The 25277-nt window shown below is 41.6% G+C and overlaps 1 protein-coding gene across 3 annotated transcripts in view; it reads left to right on the top strand.

Moving 5' to 3' along the window:
- Window positions 1-25277, top strand: part of LOC147019001 (chemokine-like protein TAFA-2) — a 524810-nt gene that overhangs the window by 468357 nt on the left and 31176 nt on the right. For all 3 annotated transcript variants that reach the window (XR_015062607.1, XM_085899144.1, XM_085899143.1), the window contains exon 3: window positions 11343-11495. Coding sequence is in view for 2 of the 3 variants with exons in the window: in XM_085899144.1 (XP_085755270.1) it covers window positions 11343-11495 (153 nt within the window). In the remaining variant the exon portion in view is untranslated. The remainder of the gene's footprint in view (window positions 1-11342; window positions 11496-25277) is intronic.

Below are 25277 nucleotides of genomic sequence, written 5' to 3'. Positions count from 1 at the left end.
GGATGTCTCATCTTAGTTCTACCTCAGGTAAGTAATCTCTCTCGCGGCTTTGGTGTTTGCTCTCGAGAGTTATCTGTGATCAAATAATCTGTGTGTACATATCGGCAGTTATTTCCCGGTCTCCTGACTCGGTACGTTTTAGGACCTTTAATGGATATGATTGTACCAGGTGTCCACTTCTCTTTTAATCCCTTTAAATTTCTAACACGTACCGGCTGATACATGTCATATCGACGAACGCTCGGGTGGAATCCGTCATGTTGAAATTTTGAAGCTATCTGCTTCTTTTTGACTTTTCGTTGTAGACACGGTTTCACGAATGAAAGTTGAGTTTTTGTAGTGCGATTTAGGAACAGTTCTGTGGGTGTTATCCCAGTTATAGCGTGTGGTGTGTTCCTATAATTCAGGAGTACTTTTGCTCCTCTGTGTTGTAATGACAATGAATTATCTGATTTCTTGAACATTCTCTTGAATGCCTGTGCATTCTTTTCGGCCAATCCATTTGAAGAGGGGTGGTATGGAAGGCATAAGATATGTTCAATACCATTGGATTTCAAAAATGTAACAAGTTAATCCGCAATAAATGGTGGTCCATTATCTGATACTAATTGTGTGGCCAACCCGTATCTTACAAGTAATGATCGTAGGACCGTGATCAAACCAACAGCGGTGGTGCTGGACACAGGGAGGGTTTCGAGCCATTTAGAGTAGCTGTCCACAACCACCAGAAAATTTTGACTTCTGACCTCTGCATAATCCACATGAATTATCTGCCACGGTTCTTTAACCTAAGGCCATAATAAAAGAGGAACAACTTTTGGTGCCAATTGAGCGTCCGTGCATTTGCTCCATGATCTGACCCATTCTTCGATGTACCTATCTAGCCCTGGCCACCAAACAAACGACCTCGCCAAGGTTTTCATTCGACATACTCCTGGGTGACTTTCGCGGAGTTCACCGAGCATACGCGTTTGTAACGGCGTAGAAACTATGACCCATCGTCCCCACAATAAACATTCGTCATCGACCGACTAGTCATCTCAATGCGTGAAGTACGGTTGTAACGTGTTATACGTACAATAACTCGGCCATCCTGATAAAGTATATTCTTACCCTTTCACTCGTACTGTATCTTTCCCCGTACACTGCAATTTGCTTTGCATTCACCAGTAATGAGTCTGTCATTGTTTTGAAAACAAAGCTTTCTTCAGGATCTGCCGTATTTGGATTGTCGACTGGAAATCTACTTAATATGTCGGCATTTGCATTTTGTCGAGACGTACGGTATTCGATGTCATTGGTGTACCTACTTAATACCAATTCCCACTGTTGCAAACTAGCTGTTGCTATTGGAGGTATCCTTACCTTTGGACCAAATATCCAGCCAGTGGCTTCAAGTGATCCGAGACCAATTTGAACTTTCGGGCACACAAATACAAATTAAACTTCTTCAATCCATTCACTATTGCTAATCCCTCTTTTTCAATTTGTGCAGAATTTTTTTCTGCTGCACTTAGGGGACGCGAAGTGTAGGCGATCGGGCGTTCTGTCCTGTCTGTGATTGTATGGCTGAGACAAGCCCCTAACCCCTTTGGCCTCGCATCTACACTTAACACTGGCGGTTTTGTAGGATCGTAATGTACTTACTTTTTCCACCATGAGGACGGTTTTTGCGTACTCTAACACTTGTTCATATTGCTGAGACCACATCCACTTCGTGGAATGGTTCAATAGGTCATTGAGGGGTGTCAGGCTTGAGGGAATGGATTTTCCATCGTAGTTGACTTTCCCCAACAGAGATTTTAATTCGGACACATTTGTTGGTTTCTCTGCTTTTTGAATTGCCTCTGCCTTGTTTTGTCATGGGCATATCACCTTGACACAAACTGTGACCTTGATATTAAACTTGTGTCTTAAAAAATTGACATGTTGCACCATTTAGGTTGAATGACGCCATAGCAGGACCCATTTATTATTTGCATGCACAGCCTCCCTGCTACGTCATGTCATTCAACACAATACTGCAGTGCCACATATGGTTTTTGGCCGCATCTCTCAATTGTAAAGAATCACTTATGAAAATCTGTCGTGCTTCTCAATTGGAAAAAAAATTATAGTGTCCGGATCTTCACCATAATCCAATTGATCAATCCTTATCACACACCCAACCTGTCCACCAAGTTTTGTCTGAATCCATCTCCAATACTGGATTAAATGTAAAAGATTTGGACATCATTTTCTCTGAAACTGCTCAACGAAAAAAATTGAAACTTAGCACGTCATCAATTCCCCATAGGGTATATCGCGTGATAACGACGACATCATCTGTAAAGTGGTATTCCAGTCATAATTGTTTGAACTGAAATCCTTATCCAAAAATCTGACACTTCATATGTCTAATCTATGACCCGATGTGAGTGAAGAATTAAAGTTATGATGTCATAGGTCACATGCTATGGCAGCTATGCTACATGAAAGGAAAAAAATTCGGCATTATTTTCTCTGAAACCGCTCATTGAAAAAACATTGAAACCTGGCATATAACTCAGGTCAGGTATGGACGCAAGTACCAGGACAACGCGTTGCTGCCTATACTTCAGGGGTCTCTGTCTGGCCATCCTCCAAGCAGATACCTGGCCCATCCCAATCTCCTTGAGATGCCAATCAACCTGCTGCAACCACGAGGAACATGGTCAGCCAGTTGGCCTCATACACTCACGAGACTCTCTCACTGAGAGAATCTGGTGAACAGCATCAGCATCAGGAAAACGAGCCACATGTCCATACAGCCACAGCTGATGCTCACAGACTATACAGGTAACAAATCTCATCTAAATCTCTCTCAGCAACCGCTCGTTGAACACAAAGCCAAGGATTCTCCGAAGATACCTGGTTCAGGAGGAATTAAGTCTTCGTCTCAGATCCTTGGTCAGATTCCAAGTCTCACATCCGTAGGTCCAGATTGGAAGGGCCAAGGACTTCAAGAATTGGACTTTCGTCCTCCTGCATAGGTACTTATAGCGCTACACCCCATGATCCGGTGAATCCATGACTCCCCAGGCCCGACCCAGATGTCGATTGACCTCTGGCTCACAACATGCAGAGACATGAATATCACTGCCAAGAAAAGTGATTCTCTCCATGACCTGAACATCCTCACCACAAACAAGTACAGACAAGATGGTAGCATGCAAGATGCCATTGAAAGCCTGAATATTAGTTTTGACCCAGTAAACCCGTAATCCCAGTGGCTCAGACTCATCATTCAGCTCCTCGAGGGCCCCGTGAGGATATCCAGTATCTCCGCAAAGATGACTGCTTCATCTGTGAAATCAAGGTCAGATATATTGACATGACATTCCCAAATTATGTGCCACAGCTTGATCTCCCCGACATCCTCCCCAGAATCCAAGCCATACAAGCGCTGAAAAGTGAGGACAAGTACACACCCCTGAAGAACTCCAGTAACAAATGGAAATAATTCAACTGGAAATAAATCAACTCCCCAAGCTGTATATAGGGTAATTTTGATGATGTAATTGGTGAAGTCTGACTTCCGGTTCTGGGTTTGGAGCATTGGCAGGACTCCTTGGGGGCTCCCTGCTGACGATCTCAAAGTTAAGTTTCCGGTCGTTATCTGTCCCGTTTTAACTGTTTATTTTCTCACCAACATGTTATTGTGTGTTCCAAGTTCGGTTTTGTTTCAAAAATTGTGCTATTTTGTGAGATTTCGTCGAACTTGTCTTACTGGGTGCTTGAGGCCTATCCTTGAGGCTTGAGGCCTACCCTTTGTTCCCCTCGGTGTACGATCGTGTTTATTTGTTTTTTCTCCCCATTATCTTCGATTTCTATCTTTCCCACTTTCTTAACGTCCCCCATCCCAAATAATCACTCTATTTCTTATGTAAAAAATAAATAAATAAATAAACCGCTACCTTTCTCCGATTCTTCTTCTTCTTCAACTCTTCTTCCTCCTTGTGGTGAATTGAGGTGAATTGAGGGACATGACGCGGGATCACATGTTGTGCGTCTCGCGTATAAGGGGAGGTCTCCGCGGCACGGGGTGATTGTCCCCGGGGCATTGCCATTTACATCGGCTGTTCACTTGGTGCTCATTGACTGAAGGTGCTCATTGACTGGTGAGAATGGAGATTATATCGAACTCCGTGCTTACGCGGATTTATTCTGCGATGATTAATTGCACATGTATACGTTACTGCTTATGTACCCCTAGCTGAACCTGTATTCCCCGGTGTGCCCGTAGAAGCGGCTCCAATCAAATGGAATAAAGCCTAAACTCTGAAGGTTCTTCTCTTGCTCTCATTTCACTCCTCTTCTTCTTCCTCGAATTTTTCTACAACACTTCCATGACCTAATCTGTTGAAAACTCTCTCAAACATTAATAATAATAACAAAAACGATCTCTGATAATGCTTCATCTTCCTCTTTCACACGTGTGGTACTCCTTACTGTATCAGAATGCACTACTCTTCTGCTATATAAACAGACTGCTCGAAATTCGACCATTCCTTCATACCTTGCCTAAAAAATCCAACTCTTACAGCATTTCTTCTCACCATTCTCTGAATTCGCCTTTATTGCATCCCTCAAGAAATGTATTTCATCGCATAACTGACCTAAAACTTTTTAAAAAACCCCAGTTTGCTATGAATGTTCGCTTTCCATCAACCATTCTTTTTTTCCAACTTCAGTGCCAACTCACTCCTCTCACCCCTCACTCTTAAAGCAACCATCCCACTCTTCTCCCTCCAAGCCTCCCTCTCACCTCTCTCAAAAACTCCCCTCTCACCTTTCTCCCACCATTCATCCTCCTCACTCATCCTTCCCAAAGTTGCTCCCACCCTCCCATCCACAAACCTGCTTCCTTCCACTGCCCTCTCACCCCCATCTCTTCACTCCAGCTCCTCAAATCCTCAACTGCCTTCTTCCCTCTCTGTTGTCCCCCCTCTCCCCCAGCACCACAGAGCCTTTTCTCCTACTCATTCGGCCCCCTCCCCAAGCTATTCTGCAATCCCCCACACTCTTTCAACAACACTCCTTACCTCCCCCCTCATCCCTTGTCCTACCCTCCCACTCCCCCCACCCCCTGCACCCAAAGCCTCCTCCCCTACCTCTTCATTAAAAGTATGGACCTCAAATATCCGGGGCCTTCGCTCAAACCTTTCAGATCTTTCCATACAGGTTGTCACTGACAAACCAGACATAATCTGCCTAACAGAAACTTTCCTCCCCCAAGATGTGTCTGACTCCCAAGTGTCTCTCCCTGGTTACTCCCTCCTCCGGTTTGACAGAACTGAGCCTCGCCTTGGTGGAGGAGTTGCTCTCTTCATCAAAGACTCTATTCCTCACTCTCCATGCACTGCCCTCACTCCCCCACGCCCCCAGGAATACCTCTGGCTACGGCTTCCCCTCAACTCCCACCTCGTGTTGAAATGTGTACTGTACCATCCACCTAACAGTGATGACTCCATCTACACCTCACTATCTGAAAACATGGACCAACTTCTATCTTCTCATCCAAACTCTTTCTTCCTCATATGTGGTGACTTAAATTGTCATCATGCCAGTTGGCTAAGTGTGGGTACCTCTCTCACCTGTCATGGCACCTCAGCAAAAGCTTTCTGCGACTCATTGAGACTGACTCAATCAGTCAACTTCCCTACCCGGAACTCAACCAATGGTACTCCATCTCTTCTGGATCTGATTTTGACAAATTTCCCTGACAATATCTGCTGCTCTTTTTCCGCTCCAATCGGTTCTTCTGACCACGTCCTTGTCAAAGTGGACATCTCTCTGGCTGTTATCAGAGAACCACCTCACCGCCGTCGAGTCTGGCATTTCACTCAAGCCGACTGGCAGTGTCTCCAAGCAGCCCTCAAACTTATAGACTGGTCACCTATCTCTACTTTCTCCAACATCAACTCATCCTGGGAATTCTTTCAAAGAAACTTGCTCTCCCTCATGCACAGATTTATCCCCTCTCGTCTTAAGTTGTGCCACCCTGCCTCCCGCCCTTGGTTCACTGAAGCTTGTGGTGAGGAAGTTGTCCTGAAACAACTTGCCTTTGCCTCATGGAAAGCAAACCCAACTGAGGGCAATCTCAGTTCCTTCCATAAAGCTCAGAACAATTGTGTATCTACCCTCAGGAGAGCCAGAAAACAACATCTTTCTCATCTCAAGTCTGAACTCTCAAACCTCTCTCCCTCCTCAAAATCCTGGTGGTGTCTAATCAAATCTTTTTCTTGTGTATGTTCCTCCTCCATCCCCTCCCTTACCTCAAATGGCAGCATGGCTGATACCGCACGTGTAAAAGCTGAATGCCTAAACTCGCTGTTTGCAGCTAAATCTTGTGAGCAAAACCCATCACTTTCTCTACCCACCTTACCCATTCGCACCCAACTGTCCCTGGACTCTGCGTCCTTTTCTCCTGACCAGGTGGAGAGCTTGCTGTCAAACCTCGACTCAGATTCTGCAACCGGTCCAGACGGCATCAGCCCACGTGTCCTCAAAGCCTGCTCTTCTGCTCTTGCTCACCCTCTCTCTGTTCTATTCACCCTCTCATTTGCTCAAGGCCATCTACCATCTGCTTGGAAATCAGCAAACATCACTGCCCTGCACAAAAAAGGTGCAAAAACAGATCCCTACAACTACAGACCAATTAGCCTTCTCCCAATCATCAGCAAGGTTATGGAATCCATCATCGCTTCAGACATCAAATCCTTCCTCTTCTCCAATGGCTTGATTTCTGATCATCAATTTGGTTTCAGACCAGGTCACTCTACCCTGGATATTCTGCTTCTGCTCTCCCAACAATGGATGGAAGCCCTCAATGACAGACAGGAAATCTGAGCCGTATCCCTGGATATATCACGTGCTTTTGACACAGTCTGGCACCCTGCCCTGCTCACCAAACTCTCTTCCTATGGTATCCAAGGCCATCTCCACTCATGGCTCGCACACTTCCTCTCCTGTCGTAGTCAACGTGTGGCCCTAAATGGAGTTCTTTCATCCCGCCCCCTTCCTGTCCAGGCTGCAGTTCCTCAAGGTAGCATTCTGGGCCCTGTTCTGTTTCTGGTTTTCATCAATGATCTCTCGGACTCTCTGGAAAATCCTCTATATATCTTTGCTGATCACTCCACCCTCTGCCGTACGATCGGTCATCCCTCAGACCGGCAAGCAGCAGCTTCTTCTCTCACTGCTGATCTGGATAAAATCACAAACTGGTCCAAAACGTGGAGCATGTCTTTCAATCCGGACAAATCTCACACTTTCACTATGTCTCTCCGAAAGGACCGTTTAGAAAACCCCCCATCCACTTTCTCAACAATCCTCTGGAAGAAGTCCTTTCTTTCAAGCTTCTGGGTCTCACTATCTGCTATGACCTTTCCTGGGAAAGACACATTTCAAACCTCGCCTCCAAATCCAGTCGCCGACTGGGAATTCTCCGTCGTGCAAGTTCCTTCCTCAGCCATCCTGAGCTCCTGACCACTTACAAAGCTTTTGTGCGCAGCATGATGGAGTACTGCTCTCCCCTCTGGGCTGGTGCTCCTGCCTCCCACCTTTCTCGGCTTCACGCTGTGGAAACCAAGGCATTTCGGATCATTGGCATCTCCCGCGATGAGGCTGAGTCTTTGGGCCTCTCACTCAATCACCGCTGGTTGGTCGGTGGTCTTTCTGTCTTCTACCGTCTCCTCTCCAGCCTCACCCCTCCCCCTGCCCTCTCTGCGATTTGTCTCCACCACATTTCCACAGGGCGCTCAAGGTCCGCCAACAACCCCCTTCTGGTAAAACTACCAAAATCACGAATCACTGCTCACCTTCACTCTTTCATTCCTCTTTTTTCCCGCCTTTGGAATAAACTCCCTCAGTCTATTCATTCCCATTCTTCCCTCCAGGCCTTCAAAGCAGCTGTTCACCACCACCTCTTATCATCCCCCATCCAAATCCTCGATCTTTTCTACCCCCGATAATCCACCCAAGCCCACCCACCTCCTTCAAATTCCCTGCTTTCCTTCCTGAAAATCCCTGTCATGTCCATCTTCTCTTTCCCATGTTCCCCGTCGCATCCCTCTCCCTTCCACAGATCTCCAAATTTCTCTTTTCCCCACTATTTTGTCCTTCTCACTCCCTCCCCTACTGTCTCATGCCCTCCTTGATGTGCGTTGTGTGTTCGCTCTCATACGAGCCTCGACAAGGTATACAAAAAAAAAATTAAAAAAAGTCATATTCCAGCCATCATTAGTTGAATTGAAATATTTATCCGAAAAATCTGAAACTTCATACATCTGATTATATGACCCGATGTGAGTGAATAATTAAATTTATGACTTTCATTACCCATGTCAAGAAACGATGTGACATAATAGGGTGCATGATCTGGGTACATGGGCCATAATACTGCCCCAAAATGGAATTACACAGTCTGTCTCTTTTTGTCCAATATCAGCTTTTATGTGAAATAACATCTACTCCATATATGTCATGGCTCTAAGAGAAGCACACTTCCCTGGAGAAGCAGAGTTCAAAACAGCAGTGGTGGCTAAGGACTGAAACTAAACTTTGATTTTCTCCAAATCCCGAAATTGGACATACTGTGTTCTTCCATTTCTAGGCAGAACAGCAGTGAGCCATAATAGTGTCGTGTTCACTTAATGATGGTATTTTTGATCAGAATGAATGAAAGAGCTTGGTGAGATCATGTGCTCTACGGGTGCCATTGTAGTTTAATATACTCCAATTTAAAACTCACAACGTTTGCTTAAAATCGGTATCAAACATATTTAAGTTCAAATTATTGGAGTGCATGTTTCAGAGAAGCAATTTTGAGATGGTGAACACAATTATAAACTTTTATTTTGCTAATTATGTTTTTATCCCCCTGTTTGTAATGTTGTTATGATTAATTTTTTTTCTACAAAGTGGTTACTTTCGGACTCGCATGATAGCAAAGAAGTATACGGTTTCGAATCTTGGCTCAGCCATAAACTATCACCGTGGAGGTTGATTCCTCATTGTATGTGCCATCCATCAGAAGGACCTGGTTACATTGGTAGTCGATGATAAAGATCCCACAGTATCTTCTATGAAGTACATTCAAGTTATTTCAGTAACCTTTACGAATTGCATATTCCTGCAACTCAGTAAAAAGTCAGGCTCTTAGAATGTTACCCCATATATCCCACAAGGAGATGGGATTCATTGTGGTCATTTCACATTATAGTTGTAGTAGTAGTAGTAGCGGTTGTAGTTCTAGTTGTTTCCTTCGCACAATTAATTATATCTCCAGCCAACCAAAGGTCATGCTAAGAATAAAAACTGGAGAGTTCATAGAACAACGTACCCCAGAGTCTTTAGAAACAAGGACATGAGCAGGGTCTGCGAGCAGCAAATTTGATTGGTCATGACTTTCAAAACAAAAGGGTTTTGAAAGTGCCAAATAGGCAATTTGTGTTCTCATATTCAAGTATATAATTCAGTTGAAATAATATAAAGATTTTGAAGGATGCAGAAAAATAAATCAGATGTTTACCGCTGTCGATGCAGTGTCTTTAACACCAACTTGTTTAGCACATTACATGAGTTATTTGTGCCTGTTGTGTGTGTCCATTGCAATGTCCTGACACTATGTTTCCTGTTTAGCTTGACTTTCAATTTTGTTTGATGGACAGACAGGCAGACAGACTAAAACAAGAACCCTACTCCTCTCTGTGCCTGCACAAATTAATATCATAAACTTGTTCCTCGATCATAAACTGGTGTTTTGTAGATAGACAGACAGACAACGTTAACCAAATGCTTAACCCCGCTTTTGCCTCGTGTGTGGGGGTAATATTCTGCTTGTGAGAATTTTGGTATCACAGTCATGAAAGCATAGTATTGGTTCTAGTACATTAGAAGATCACTATGGCATGATTGCAAATATGTGTATGAACAACAAAAACAACAACAACAACAACAACTGCAAACAAAAGCTTTACACAATTATTGTTATTATTGTGCAATAGATGCCCATACTGAAGAGATGGTATCTTTTCCAAAGGTGCACATCACTGGTGGTAGTTGATCAGAATGATGTTACTGAAGTAAGAGTACATTGTTTTAATGTGGTTGACAAACCAGGAACTGTAAGCTGACTGTGAGAGGAGTACGAAATTGTATGTGCAATGTAATTTGAGAAAAACCAGATTCGGTGGCACGATGGTCAGAGCGCCGCTTTGAGTCTGGAAAGTCGGTGGTTTCAACCACAGCAGAGTGATACCAAAGACTTAATATAGCAATTGTACATGCTGCTTCCTTGTTATTCCAGCAATTAAAAGTATAGAGCACAGACAAACAATGTTGCGAAGGCAATGACAAACCACGCAGATTAACGCTTGCAAAGAAAATTATTCTCTGGCAAGATTATAGTACATCAAAAAAAACCTCCCAAAAATTGAGGAATTTTACTTTGGTAAGAAATAACCAGTGCTGATCTCTCAGCCGGGCATGCCATTTTCAGAATTAACCATATACTGTACTGCAATGATTCATTGGTTCAATTTGTAAGTGGTACTTCATAGCATGCCTTTGCAATGTTTCATCAAGAAGGGTACAACATGCCAACTCCCATTAATGGCTTCTCGCAGTACAGCCATGACAGATAGTTTATAATGGAAAGCGTCGGTCGAAACCAAGAGGGGAAAACGACTCCCCAGAGCTAACAGGCCTTGCAGCCCGAGGCACTTTGTTGGCCTGGTAGTTACAACCTCACCAGTGATTTCAAGCTACCCTTTGAAATGCAGCATGATGGCTGTTCAATGAATGGACATCAAAAGAGAAACATGCTTTTATTGTGGCATGAGTACATTGAGGCGTGAAATTTTTCAACTTGTTGTGTGTTACCTTGTGCAGAAAGAATGGCAAACGATCTCGAAGCAGAACAGCCACTGCTGCAGAAGTCTTAAACAAGCTTGAATAATGAGCATGATGATAGTACATGTAAGTTGGCCGTAAAGATAAAATGCATTGTTTTTCAAATAGGCGATAAATTTGAGGTGGATGGGTGAGAACAAAACCCAAAGTGATCCACCAGGATAGTTCAGAAATAGTACTGCACCAAAGCAGTGAACAGTTACAAGTTTTAAGAGTATATTATTTTGGCAGAATGCTTCTTAACTAAAGTTTATATGAGTAAAAGGTTTCTGTACATCATACTATTTCTAACATGGCAATGACAAATGAGGAATTTTTCTTTTTTATACATTCCCCCGTAAGATGCTGTATTGCGATTATGGTAAAGCTAATTTCATCTTCTGATGTGTCTTCCCCCATGAGATGAGCAGGTATGCATGTGCGACTCGGCACCTGCGAAGTGATTGCAGCTCGTCGTTGCTGCAACAAGAACAAGATTGAGGAGCGCTCGCAGACCGTCAAATGTTCGTGCCTGCCTGGCCAGGTTGCGGGGACAACACGCAGATCCCCATCCTGTGTCGATGGTAAGAAAGCGGGTAATTGTATTCTTCAAGCCTCCACACCTAAGCAAATTTGCTGCCGACGCTCCAATTTCAATCTCAGTTCTATAACACATAGGCATTCTTCTCACTTGCTGTTTGCTTCTTTATAATATCGTTTTTTTTTGTTTATTTCTGAAGTTCCGATGCTTGGCAGTATGGGTATTCATGAACCAGGTTGGCAAGGCTTAACGTTTTGCTGAAGCTGGCAATAATTTGTCATTTGTTCAGGGTGCTAGATATGGTTTGCTTTCCCTTTGCGAAGGATACCACATAATCTTTAACATCCACCAACTAATGCCGGCAGACAGGACATCCAGTTCAACGTCCATTTGAGGGACTACACACATTTTGATGCCTCACCATGCCTGTAAAACACCAAGATGATAGTTTTTAGCTTCTTCGAGATTAAAATTCATTCGAGTGAAGTCAAAGAATTGCAAGTGGTGATACCTTTTACATTTACAGTGGTTTGCTTTATCCTGCCTAATTGATAACCCCCATTCCTGGAATTTTGTTTCCAATCGTCATGAGCATGCAAGACAAGCAGGAAAAGGCAGCTGTCATGAATGATTTAGGGGTTTTTTTTTCACTCAAATGGATTTTTGCAAACCTTTTCGATTGCTAAATGACATGAAAGTTCTGATTACTTTCTAATGCTCTTTTAGACTTGCCGGTTTTACTGCAGAAATGAAAAGGAGTTAAATTGTCACCGGCAATTCGTGAAAATACTCAGCGGCTGCATCACATTGAAAAAACATATAATCAGCATGTGAAATTCATTGGCTCGATGTATGTGGCAGGATTTGTAAATGTTAGTGCTTTGAAAGTTTTTTTTCATTTATTTCACAATAAAGTGGTCAATTTGGGGTTGCATTGAAACCGACAGAAGGATCAGGAAATATGAAGCTCCTGGACCCAACATGCAAAACATTGCACAGATAAAATGAGATTATCCACATTTTTTGCATTGACCTTTAATTTTGTTTCTCGAATGCTGTAATTACAGTCCACTACAAACACTAAGTCATTTGAGTGAAAAATTCATGCTTCTTGTTTAAATACAAGAATAGCCAGTTGGTTTTATATTTATCATGGTTTGTAAAGAGTGTAGCCAAGTAATTATTCTGAAAGGTGTAATAAATTCTTGTTCTGGATTCTGGCAACCACATACGATATCAAATGCAATGTTTGCCTCCCATATCAGGATATTTTGTATCAGCCAGTCTATTAAGTGAAGGTGGAGAAACCATATGCACATTTTGTCTGGTCGACCAGTCGTGTGTGTGTATGTGTGTGTGTGTGTGTGTGTGTGTGTGTGTGTGTGTGTGTGTGTGTGTGTGTGTGTGTGTGTGTGTGTGTGTGTGTGTGCGCGCGCGCACGTGTGCGTGTGTGTGTGTGTGTGTTAGTGTGTCACCCACAATGTTATCGGATTGTTTTCTGCATTACTATAGCACAGCCAGAGATCTCTGATTTGCAGTTGAGAAACAAAACATCAAAAGGTCAATTCTCCCATCTGAGCTGCATCTTGTAATCACCATCAAAAATGAGCTCCAATGCAGCCGCCAGTGAATACCTGCAGCATTGTTTTAAAGCCTTAATTACAGGTTCATTATTGCAACAGTCACCCTCATTGGGGTTCACCAGGACTGTGTAATGCACCCTCCAGTCTTCCGTAGCTTGAGCGTCCTTAGCTTCAGCGTCAGACTACAAGTTGCTCAACCTACAATAATGACAGTAAACGCTGTAGCTGCCAACTATGGGTCTCGGTGGAGCTCACTGTTGATGTTGACGTCATGGTGATACTCATGTGGAAGAAATGACTCTTTGATCTTTTATTTCCCAACTGCAAATTGTCGCTCTCTGACTGTGCTACAGTAATGCAGAGGACAAGATGACAGTGTGGCTGGTGACACTTATTTAGAGAGTGTGTTGCAATAGCTGTGATGGGACTTGATTTGTAATATTACTAAACATGACGAGAGGGTTGAGCTACTTATATTTTGAAAGACTCATGCCATAGTAGAAGATATTTGGCACGACCTTATGCTGATGATCCATAATGAGGGTGAAACATTCACAGCTGTTACGACTGCCATCTGTGGCAAAAATGAACCTGCCATTATTGCGTTATAGCAACTCGCAGAGTACCTGCCAAATGGGTGATCTTGTTTCAAGCATGCAACACATTCTTCCGGCACACACCTTTATTTGGGTGGTGTATAGACAACTGACAGCTCTGTATAAAAAAAAATAAAAATAAAAATAACCCGGGTCTCGTGCATGGAGGTCATGCTGATCCTATGCAGCAATTCTGGATGTAATCAGCCCAGAACTGTAGGAAGAGTAGTGTGACAAATAAATGCACACACAAACAGTGGTCCGTGAATTATAGTAAGGATTCTGCACACTAGGGGACACAGTCGAGCTCAATGTTAGTGGTGATGTCATAGTGATGCTCATGTTGGAGAACTAAATTTTTGAATATTAATTTAAGGCCTTGGAATTATCCTGGGTCATGTTATTCAGTATGCTGAACGTTTTTCATTTGAATCTGCCTGCTATACCATCTGCAAACCCCTCTGATGTGGACATTGATGATGCTGAAGATATCCACAGAACTGGGGATTTATACTTTGTGGAGGGGTCCATTGCCCCCCACCTTACTCTAAGCTCATACACACACCCATGTGCTATTCTCTTCTCCAAGGAAAATTTATTTTATTTTTAAACTGACGATAATGGTGGTTGTTCTTGCAACAAAACTGTAGTGAAGACACCAGTTGATTCGCTTTTTCTGTATAAATCCTATCACAGTCAGGTATTAAAAATTCCCAATATCCTCGCGTCATTGGAAAAATGTGTGCTTAAAACTTTCACTTACTGTGATAGAGACAAATCTAGGCCTATGCAAATTTAATCACTGCCAGCTCTCTCCCAAAGACACAAGCCAATATAACTGAAGAGTACCAAATCAATTTCATTGTTACACTTCAATATTTTTCCCAGAGCAATATAATTAATGGAACAGCATCATTCTATTTCTTCATCGCTGGAACAGCAAACATCAGGCTGAGGTTTCACCTCCTTCATGTCTTGTTTGGTTTTCCGCTTTTATCTGTATCTGCCACTGTCTAATTGGGGATGCTTGGTGAACAGGATTATGAAATGAATAACCGAGCTGGTGTTACTTTTTAATTCATCATCTGAGGCTTTACAATGGCTGTTTGATGTGTTATTGCAAACAAATTTACTGGATTGATTTCCATTCCACCAATATTTATATGCACTGGTTTACAGAACACTTGGGAATGGAGTCACTTTCTGGACCGAAAGATATACCGAATTGGTTGATCTATTCATAGTGCAGCTATGTAATGAATAAAGGAAACTATTATAGCTCATGCCAGTCAGCTTTCGATCTTATCAACCAAACTATCATTATGGTGATATCTACCATCCCTACAAACTGTGAGAAAATTATGCAATTCACACAAATCACTCAATTTCACTCTAATTGTGACCATTTTTCAGAAATATTAGGGGCAGGCTAAACTTATCATCAAAAATGGCTGTCCTCCCTCAATTCCTTCCCCTTATTCCTGCACATTCCACTTCCTACCTTCTCCAAATTTACAGTATTTCCATTTTCTTCTTTCTCTTTGTAAATGGATTGGCATATTTAATATTCCTTTCTTTACAGATGGCTCATTATGCTGTGAAGTCAGGGTGAAATCCCACATATGATCTGTATTCTCCATTGATACATGTGTTCTTGTGATTCATTTAAAATTCCACTCAGGGGAGGAGAAATTGCTCCACGCTGACGATGGTCAACAAGGCCAAAACACATGTCCGTGGATGTTCCCTCTCTGTGGTAAATTGGTCAACATAATTAAGAATTTAATTCTCTTCTGGATGCAGTACAATCCTATGGAGATGTAGGTCTGCCAAGCTTCAAAATGACGGGTGCACAAAATGCAACACAAAACAAAGGATTGCAATAAATACAGTTATGGATTACGTCTGATGAATTATTTGCAATACATAATACAGTCCAAATAAATATGACTTTCCCTGGGGAGGGTTAGCAGTGAGGGTAGCAATTTGTTACCAAATTTGTCAAAACATTGCATATTGGAATGAGAGCATTGTAACTTTAGCATGCCCTCCAAATGGAGGGCAAGGCCATCTTTAGCATTTAAATATGCACACACATACATATGCACGTGCACCCACACACAAAAACGTAGCTACTTTGAGACCTAGGAGGGCTCCGTTCCATCTTCCGAAACCAGCATATGGAGATAATGACCAATGATGCACATGCACATGCGTGCATGTACACGAGGCCTGGTAGGTCTCCATTCCACATCTTGAAACCCACCCATGTGTAGAGATCACAGCAAACAACAGCAACTTGCATGCACACACACACACATACACAAGAACACACAGAGGTGGACACTTTGAGACCTGGGAAGGCTTTGTTCCACATTCTGAAACCCGAAAATGAGTTGGTAAGGTGACAGGAAGAAGACGATTAAATTTTAGTGCAGGTTTGAATCCAGATCCAGCCTATCAGTGGGAAACAAAGTGTAATCTTATCAGCCTGGTGGAGGTATGCTCTCCACAGAGAGTCCTTCTAGTTTTTATTGGGGCCATACTCTGAGGTGGCACCCCAGAGGAAAACTCCACCCAGAAGGATGAAGATACCTGAGTCCACCAGAAGAGAGAACCAAGAGAAGCTCGTGTGGAAGGAGATCGAACAAGTGGTTCAGGGAGTGGAGGTTATTGTGATTCGCTTTGCAAAAGTTTTGGGATTGACCCAAGCTGGTATCAGACTGATTTTGAAGAGGGGAAGGAAGACATCAGACAGGAGAGTTCCACATGGACGGAGTGCAAAGAAGCACTTTGAGGAGGAGGAAGAAGAAGTGCCAACCAGAAGGGCTTATTGGGGAAAAGGACAATGATCACCACGTGGCATGGTTGAAGGTTTACTCATCACTGGCCTTGCTCGTGACTGTTATACTTTGTCTTTGGACACCATCGTCACTGGCTCTCGTCTCGCTCCTAGTTTCTTAAAGTGGCTGCATTAAAAGTAGCTGTGTCCACCCTGTGTCTTAAAGTAGCTGTGTCCACCCTGTGTCTTAAAGTAGCTGTGTCCACCCTGTGCATCGCAGACAAAGGGAAGTCCCACCTCAATTATTAGCCCCTGTTGGACTTAGTCCAAAATGGGGGGTTATCAATTTGGTCTGGATTTGTGTGTGTGTGTGTGTGTGTGTGTGTGTGTGTGTGTGTGTGTGTGTGTGTGTGTGTGTGTGTGTGTGTGTGTGTGTGTGTGTGTGTGTGTGTGTGTGTGTGTGTGTGTGTGTGTGTGTGTGTGTGTGTGCGTGCACGCACGCACTATTTGCAATATTCGCAATATTCTCAAACTCCCAATATTCACTCGCTTACGCCAACTCATATTTCTCCTTTTCAAACTGGAACACATTACTTCATCAAACTCCTCCCTTTTGGCACCACTTCCTTGCCGGCGGCTGGGGCTTCGCCTTCCTTTCATGTGATCATTTCCTTAACCAAATTGAGTATTCAAATAGAAATCCTACAAATATTTGTTTATGTTTTATTATAAAGAATAACTTAATTCATTCATCAGTAAAAAAGATGGCAGTAGCCCATTAAAATCCCCAACCCCACTTTTATTAATACTTATACTTTAAACATGCCTGGTGTTGGCTTAATGGTTAGGGTGGTGGGCTTTGGATCCAAGGGTCCTGTGTTCAAATCCCACTCAGCTGTTGAATTAATACCAGGTGGGGTTAACTTGACCTGTCATCCTTCCGAGGTCAGCAAAATGAGTGCCAGCTTGCTGGTATACTATGTTGGAGTGGTGATCTATCCAGGATTGTGCCCAATAGCCAAGGAGACTGCTTTAGCAGCACCAACGTTCTGCACAGAGTATGGTCCCAATCTCCTCTCCTCAGAAACTTTAAACCCATAATTTAATGTATTTATTCCATCACTCATTATATATCTTTTATCATCAAATGCTGTTAGAGCTTTTTTACTAACAGTCTCTGAGAATATTTCATGTTTATAATTTCTAGAAAGGTTAATCTCTCGAGAAACATCTTTTCTCTTCCATATACATTCAAGGTAATGTTGAAAGTTCATGGACTCTTTTAATACACTCTTCTTTTGACCTTTAAGTTTATTTTCGCACTTGAATTCATTTAATCCACCAGTTAGGTAATTATAAGCATATGCCTGTGATGTTACACCTACAAATTCACTTCGTATCTTTTCATCTAATTCATCTTTAAATTTACGAATAACCTTTTTATTCTTATTCAAAAAGAGCAGGTTATTAGGATCATAATTACTTTCATCATAAATATCTTCATCTTCTTTCATATCCTTATAAACATCATCTGTAGTTATCTCTAGAATGAAGCTATCCGTACTCATATATAGCAATACAATATTCTCACCATATCTTTTCTTTCGATTATAATTAAAGTAATCATACATTAAATACTTTGAAAGATCTATTAATATCTATACATTAAATACAATCTCTGCATTTGTAAAAATACTGAGAAATATGTCGAGGATGTAAAATTGAATAAAGGTAAATATAACAACTATTGGATAAAAACAATTATGATTGATAAAATGAGTTCTTTGATTTCCTTTAGTGGAAGGGCTTTAAATATAACTGGAAGAACATCAATTAAAGTAGCTCTAACAAAAGTTTCTCCTCTCCTTCTAGCAATATATTCAAAACTAGAAAAAGCATTGAAAGAAGAAAAAGTTTCAAAAAAGAAAATCCTTATGGATGAAGCTTTAGAAAGAAAAGATAAAACCATCAGCAAAAAGCAAGGAGAAATTTGTATTTTTTTCAACAACCCTAAAGATGTAAATCTTGATGAAATAAAGGATGTTAATGTATGAGGTGAAATGACATTTTGTTCAGTCATAGTTAAGGACCATTTGAAAAATTCCTTTTATATAAAAAATGTAGTTGAAGCTGTCAATGAAAAAAGTATAAGGATATAGATGGTAATGTTTTTTTCGAGTAATTAAATACGAGTCATTATTCAAGTGAAGATTTGGGGATTATGATAGTGATGATCGTTTCTCTGTTGGAACAGAAGACAGTTATGATACTGAGTTTGTGTTCAAACAATAGTTATGAAAGTAGTTTTATCGATGATTATGAAAGTACCGAAGATCATACTGAAGATAAATTTTATTTGAAGGAAAGTTTTACTGTATAAATATGAATAGTATATCAGATCTCGAGCCTCTTGAATTTCCCGATTCTCCAGATGATAAATTTGAGAATTGTCCTGCATGTGATAGAGTGGGATTAAACACAGAATCAAAAGCCTATATACAATTTATCTTCTGTGATTATCTTTTAATTAATGAAAATAAAAAATATTAAAAGGAACTGTTTCAAAATTACACCAAAATGAATTACTTTGCAAGATTAATAAGAGAGATGAATGTCAAGTATTAGGGTGAGAATACACCTTTTCTTACAAGAGAAGAGACTGAACAAATGATGGTAATGTTTAATGGATTGATGTTATTTTTTATTAATTATTATCATTTTCAGGGAAATATTAACACAAGATATTGTGTAAATAAAATAATGGATTATCTTGAAATTAAACCTGAACTCAGGATAAAACATAGCTTCTAAAAAAGCCAATAAAAATTTTAAAATTTATTTTCTAAATATATAAATGAATGATTTTTACCCATTTGGGAAAATATGATAAAATTTAACAACTATAAAAATCTTCCAAATTTATAAAGATGTCTCAGTTGGTTCAAGCGGATGTGGAAAAACAAGATAAAATTTTTTAAATTACTTATAAAAACTTCCACAATAAATGGTAGACATTTCTACAGTTGCTGCAACAGAATAAACTTGTTAAAAACTTCAAATGATAAAAGGTTTTTGTCAAATGATGGAGCAAGAACTAGAAGATATAGGAAAATTGGAATATGATGAAGGATTATTTCAACAACTGGAAGAGAAAAATCAATCCCCTGATTATGTTGTGAATGCTCTTTAATACAATGAATATTCAACAGATTCGAAAACCTTAACAGGTCTCATTCCAACAGAACAACCAGCAATATTCTATCTTGTTCAAGAAAAGGTAGTGATATATCATGTTGAATTGAGATTCTTGAGTTCTACTCTCAAGAATGATCAAAGGAAATTGTATGCACCTGAGCTCAATTTTGAGTGTCATAGCACAGGGATTGAATACTAATTGATGAGTCGGGGGGGGGGGGTGGAGTGGAGTGGGGGAAGGGTTGAGTATGGAAGTTTATTCAGCACGTAAAAGCAGCATTAGCTTTATGACAAAGGCGCCCACAGCATTGCCACAACCCACAATGGAGAAGTGTAACAGGATCCTTAAATCACCTTACCTTGAACCACGATCTTCCCTGCTTGGAGATCAACGTACAAGATGACATTCTTCCATGTCATCGATGTTAAAAATATGTTCTGTCATAAATCCCTTTGCCTCTATTTGTTTCATGAGCTGTGCATGAGTATATGTTTGTGAACGGGGATTTAATCCGGGAGTCGGAAATTAAGTGTTTAGCAATAAGGTTCAAAGCCGTAGTTGGAAAATGAATGTTTAGGAATGAGTTTTGAAGGATAATTGGCATTTGGGAATGAGGATTGAAGGGTTGAAGAAAAATGAAGGTTTACGAACAAGGAAGAGCACAATGGGGAATGTTTGACCTGCAATCATTGACCCCGTAATGGTGGCCCGTACAGATGCATCGTTTTCTCCTCAAACAAACGGATGTAATAATCTTTTTGCCCAATGTCATAACCTTTCTCTGCCTTTTGGTAAAAATGGCCGCACTGTTGATACCACACGTGATAAAGCTGAATGTCTAAACTCGGTGTTTGCAGCTAAATCTTGTGTCCTAAACCCATCACTATCTCTACCCACTTTACCCAGTCGCACCCAACTGTCCCTGGACTCTGTATCCTTTTCTCCTGACAAGGTGGAGAGCTTACTTTCAAACCTCGAGTCAGATTCTGCAATCGGTCCAGACGGCATCAGCCCACGTGTCCTCAAAGCCTGCTCTTCTGCTCTTGCTCACCCTCTCTCTCTGTTCTATTCACCCTCTCATTTGCCCAAGGCCATCTGCCATCTGCTTGGAAATCTGCTAACATCACTGCCCTGCATAAAAAGGTGCAAAAACAGATCCCTGTAACTACAGACCAATCAGCCTTCTCCAAATCATCAGCAAGGTTATGGAATCCATCATCGCTTCAGACATGAAATCCTTCCTCTTCTCCAATGGCTTGATTTCCAATCATCAATTTGGTTTCAGACCAGGTCACTCTACCGTGGATATGCTGCTTCTGCTCTCCCAACAATGGATGGAGGTCCTCAATGCCGGACAGGAAATCCGAGCCATATCCCTGTACATATCACGTGCTTTTGACACAGTCTGGCACCCTACACTACTCACCAAACTCTCTTCCCATGGTATTCAAGGCCATCTCCACTCATGGCTGGCAGACTTCCTCTCCTGTCGCAGTCAACGTGTGGCCCTAAATGGACTTCTTTCATCCCCTCTTCCTGTGCAGGCTGGAGTTCCTCAAGGTAGTGTTCTGGGCCCTGTTCTTTTTCTGGTTTTCATCAATGATCTCTCGGACTCTATGGAAAATCCTCTATATCTCTTTGCTGATGACTCCACCCTCTTCCGTACCATCTGTCATCCCTCAGACCGGCAAGCAGCAGCTTCTTCGCTCACTGCAGATCTGGATAAAATCACAAACTGGTCCAACACGTGGAACATGTCTTTCAATCCAGACAAATCTCACACTCTCATTATGTCTCTTCGAAAGGACCGTTTAGAAACCCCCCCCCATCCACTTTCTCAACAATCCTCTGGAAGAATTCCTTTCTTTCAAGCTTCTGGGTCTCACTATCTGCCATGACCTTTCCTGGGAAAGTCACATTTCCAACCTCGCCTCAAAAGCCAGTCGCCGACTGGGAATCCTCCGTCGTGCAAAGTCCTTCCTTGGCCTGCTTGAGCTCCTGACCACTTACAAAGCTTTTGTCCATAGCCTGATGGAGTACTGCTCTCCCCTCTGGGCTGGTGCTCCTGCCTCCCACCTTTCTCGGCTTCACGCTGTCGAAACCAGGGCATTTAAGATCATCGGCATCTCCCGCAATGAAGCTGAATCTTTGGGCCTCTCACTGAATCACCGCAGGTTGGTCGGTGGTCTTTCTGTCTTCTACCGACTCCTCTCCTGCCTTCCCCCCCCCCCCCGCTCTCTCTGCGATTTGTCCCCACCACATTTCCACAGGGCGCTCAAGGTCCGCCAACAACCCCCTTTTGGTAAAACTACCAAAATAACGAATCACTGCTCATCTTCACTCTTTCATTCCTCTTTTTTCCCGCCTTTGGAATAAACTCCCTCACTCTATTCATTCCCATTCTTTCCTCCAGTCCTTCAAAACAGCTGTTCACCACCACCTCTTATCTTCCCCCATCCAAATCCTCGATCTTTTCTACCCCCGATAATCCACCCAAACCCACTTCCTTCAATTCCCCTGCTATCCTTCCTGAAAGTCCCTGTAATGTCCATCTTCTCTTCGCCATGTTCCCCGTCCCATCCCCATCCCTCTCCCTTCCACAGTTCACCTAATGTGTCTGTTCCCCACTGTTTTGTCCCTTCCACTCCCGCCCCTCTTGTCTCATGCCCCCTTGCTGTGAGTTGTGTGTTAGCTCTCATACGAGCCTCGACAAGGTATGCAAAAAAAACAAAAAACTGTCCATCACTTTACATTTGGCCTCATTAAAAACGGTCCACGAGAAACACCACAAGGCTCTTAATGGGCGATAATCGTTCACACAAGGGACGGGACGTAAATCTTCTCTGCTTGCAGACCAATGTACCACATTACATCACTTCTAGAATAATCACATCTTGTCGATGTTTAAAACCTACTCCATTATAAATCCCTTCACCTCGTTTTCTTTCATGAGCTGCACATGAGAATGTGGTTAAGAACGGAGGTTTGAATCCGCGAGTCGGAAATGAAGTGTTTGGCAATAAGGTTTGAATACAGAGTTGAAAATGAATGTTTAGGAATGAGATTTGAAGGATATTGAACGTTTGGGAATTAGGTTTGAAGGATAATGAAGGTTTACAAATGAGGAAGAGCACAATGGGGAAGATTCCACCGACAATCACTGACTCTATAATGACAGACCATACAGATGCTACATTTTCTGCTCAAGCCAAACAATGTAACAACTTGATATTTTCTCCCAACATCATAAGCTTTCTCTGCCTTTTGGTTCAACTAACTTTTTCCATGGCTCATCATGGGAGATAATCGTTCACGCACAGGATGCAAATGATGACTCAGCTCAGCTCAAAAACCTCAATTGGTCGAAATGAAATCCCGCGATAATGGAATTAGAACACAATAGGTTGCTCGCTATTGGTAGAACCCCACGATAGTAGAAATCGCGATATTGAAGGGTTTCCTGTATTTTGGTAACAAAACAATTTAAATTTAATCCATTATAAATTCAGGCTGTAACATAACAAAATGTGACAAAAGTTGAGGGGTGTGAATACTTTCTGAAGGCAGTGTGTGTGTGTGTGTGTGTGTGTGTGTGTGTGTGTGTGTGTGTGTGTGTGTGTGTGTGTGTGTGTGTGTGTGTGTGTGTGTGTGTGTGTGTGTGTGTTTATGTTTATGTGTGTGTGTGTGTATATATATATATATATATATATATATATATATATATATATATATATATATATATATATATATATATATATATAAAAGCCCCACGAGGAGGAGTGATGTAAGTGACAATCTTTAATGATATGATGATGATAGGCTTGGATGATAAGGGAAGGATTAAAATAGTGCTATATGGCATTAACTCCAAAATGGCCGATGTGTCCCTTACATCACTCCTCCTTGTGGCGTCTCGTGTATATATATATATATATATATATATATATATATATATATATATATATATATATATATATATATATATATATATATATATATATACACATATATATATATATATATATATATATATATATATATATATATATATATATATATATATATATATATATATATATATATATATATATATATATATATATATATATATATATATATATATATATATATATATATATATATATATATATATATATTTTACAATGACCGGATAGAAATGTATAGAATAGCATGGTCTGTTTACAAGTAGTTTGCCCATTTCGATGTAATAAGTAGGGACACATCAGCTTCAGGATGTCTTGTTTGTATGTGCACCATATAGGGGGTCCATCCCATCCATTGGGACCATACTCTGTGCAGAGCCTTGGTGCTACCAAAGCAGTCTCCTTGGCTATTGGGTACAATCTTGGATTGGTCACCACTCTGACACAGGATACCAGCAATCTGGCAATCTTTTTGCTGATCTCAGGATGACAGGCAGAGTCAACCACACCTGGTGTTGATTCAATAGCAGAGGGGGATTTGAACTCAGGATCCTCGGATCCCAAGCCCTCCACCCAAACTATTAAGCGAACACCAGGCATGTACAGGGGGTGATGCATTGTAATAATTAGTTCGGGTTTATGGTTAAGGAAATTGCACATATTATAACCTTTATGAAAACCTCTACCGTGGGCTTTGCTGGAGAAAGTGAGGGGCAGACCTTGGATCACATCCAGAGCGAAGGGAGGAGCGTGATATATGCCTACCAGAGTGAGGAGTTTGGATCTCCTGGCGGGGGGGGGGTCAGAGCGTTGCCTGGAGAGAAGAGGGATGAACCTGATTGGGCAGTTGGGAGTTTGTGTAAGAGAGCAGTTCTTCAAAGAACCGCGAACATGACAAAGAGAAACGAGTGCTGAGTAGAACGAGTGACTGAGGATCACAGTGTTCTGAGAGAGTCTGAGGAGAGTTTAAGGAGGTTTCCCTGCACCCTGTGTCTGTTTATTATCCTGCCCATCAACTTATCCCTCCTCATCGTCAGCTCGTGACTGCTCTGTGACCATCTTCCTCCCTGCTACTACCAGAGCTGAGTCTCCTGGTTTTGTCCCTTTCCCATTAGTGACTGAATATGGTGTGAGACATCCTCGTTTCTTTAAGCTCATTTTATTCTCATTGGACAAAATTATTATTTCTCGATTCCATGTCCCCCTTTCTTCCTCACCACTACCCATCATCGTATCTCTCCACCAGTCCCTTGTTTTGGGTTCAGGAATAAACCCATTTGTATTGCATACCTAAGGTTCTCGTGTCTCTCCTCATGACCCGTGCACGTGTTGTTCACCATCAATTCAGATCATCTCCACAGGAGCTAAAACCGTTCGTTCCATCGTGGGATTTTAACCTCCTACCGCGACGAGCTCGATGTTAGTTGAGCCATTGATGCTACAATATACATCTCAAAGGGCAGCAAGTACAAATGTAGAATCGCCTGGTTGTCATTGGATTTGAACTATCGAATGAGAAAAAGGTGAAAAAAAATTGTGATGAGAGCAATTGGAGCTTATAGTGGAAGAACAATGACAACAAAACAGCATTTGTTTTTGACAATACTGTATGTATGAAGCCAATTTTGTTAACTGTGTATTTTAGTGTTTTTCATTCTTTTGGAAATGTATGAGTGGCTACTTGTTTCTTCTTCTGAGGTTTAATGCATTTGTGTAAAAGCCAT

The sequence above is a fragment of the Eptatretus burgeri genome, chromosome 10 (genome assembly GCF_056783735.1).
Source record: "Eptatretus burgeri isolate ZD-2024b chromosome 10, Ebu_testis_v1, whole genome shotgun sequence".
In the NCBI taxonomy this organism is placed as follows: Eukaryota; Metazoa; Chordata; class Myxini; order Myxiniformes; family Myxinidae; genus Eptatretus; species Eptatretus burgeri.
This window is presented reverse-complemented; position numbering and strand designations above follow the sequence as displayed.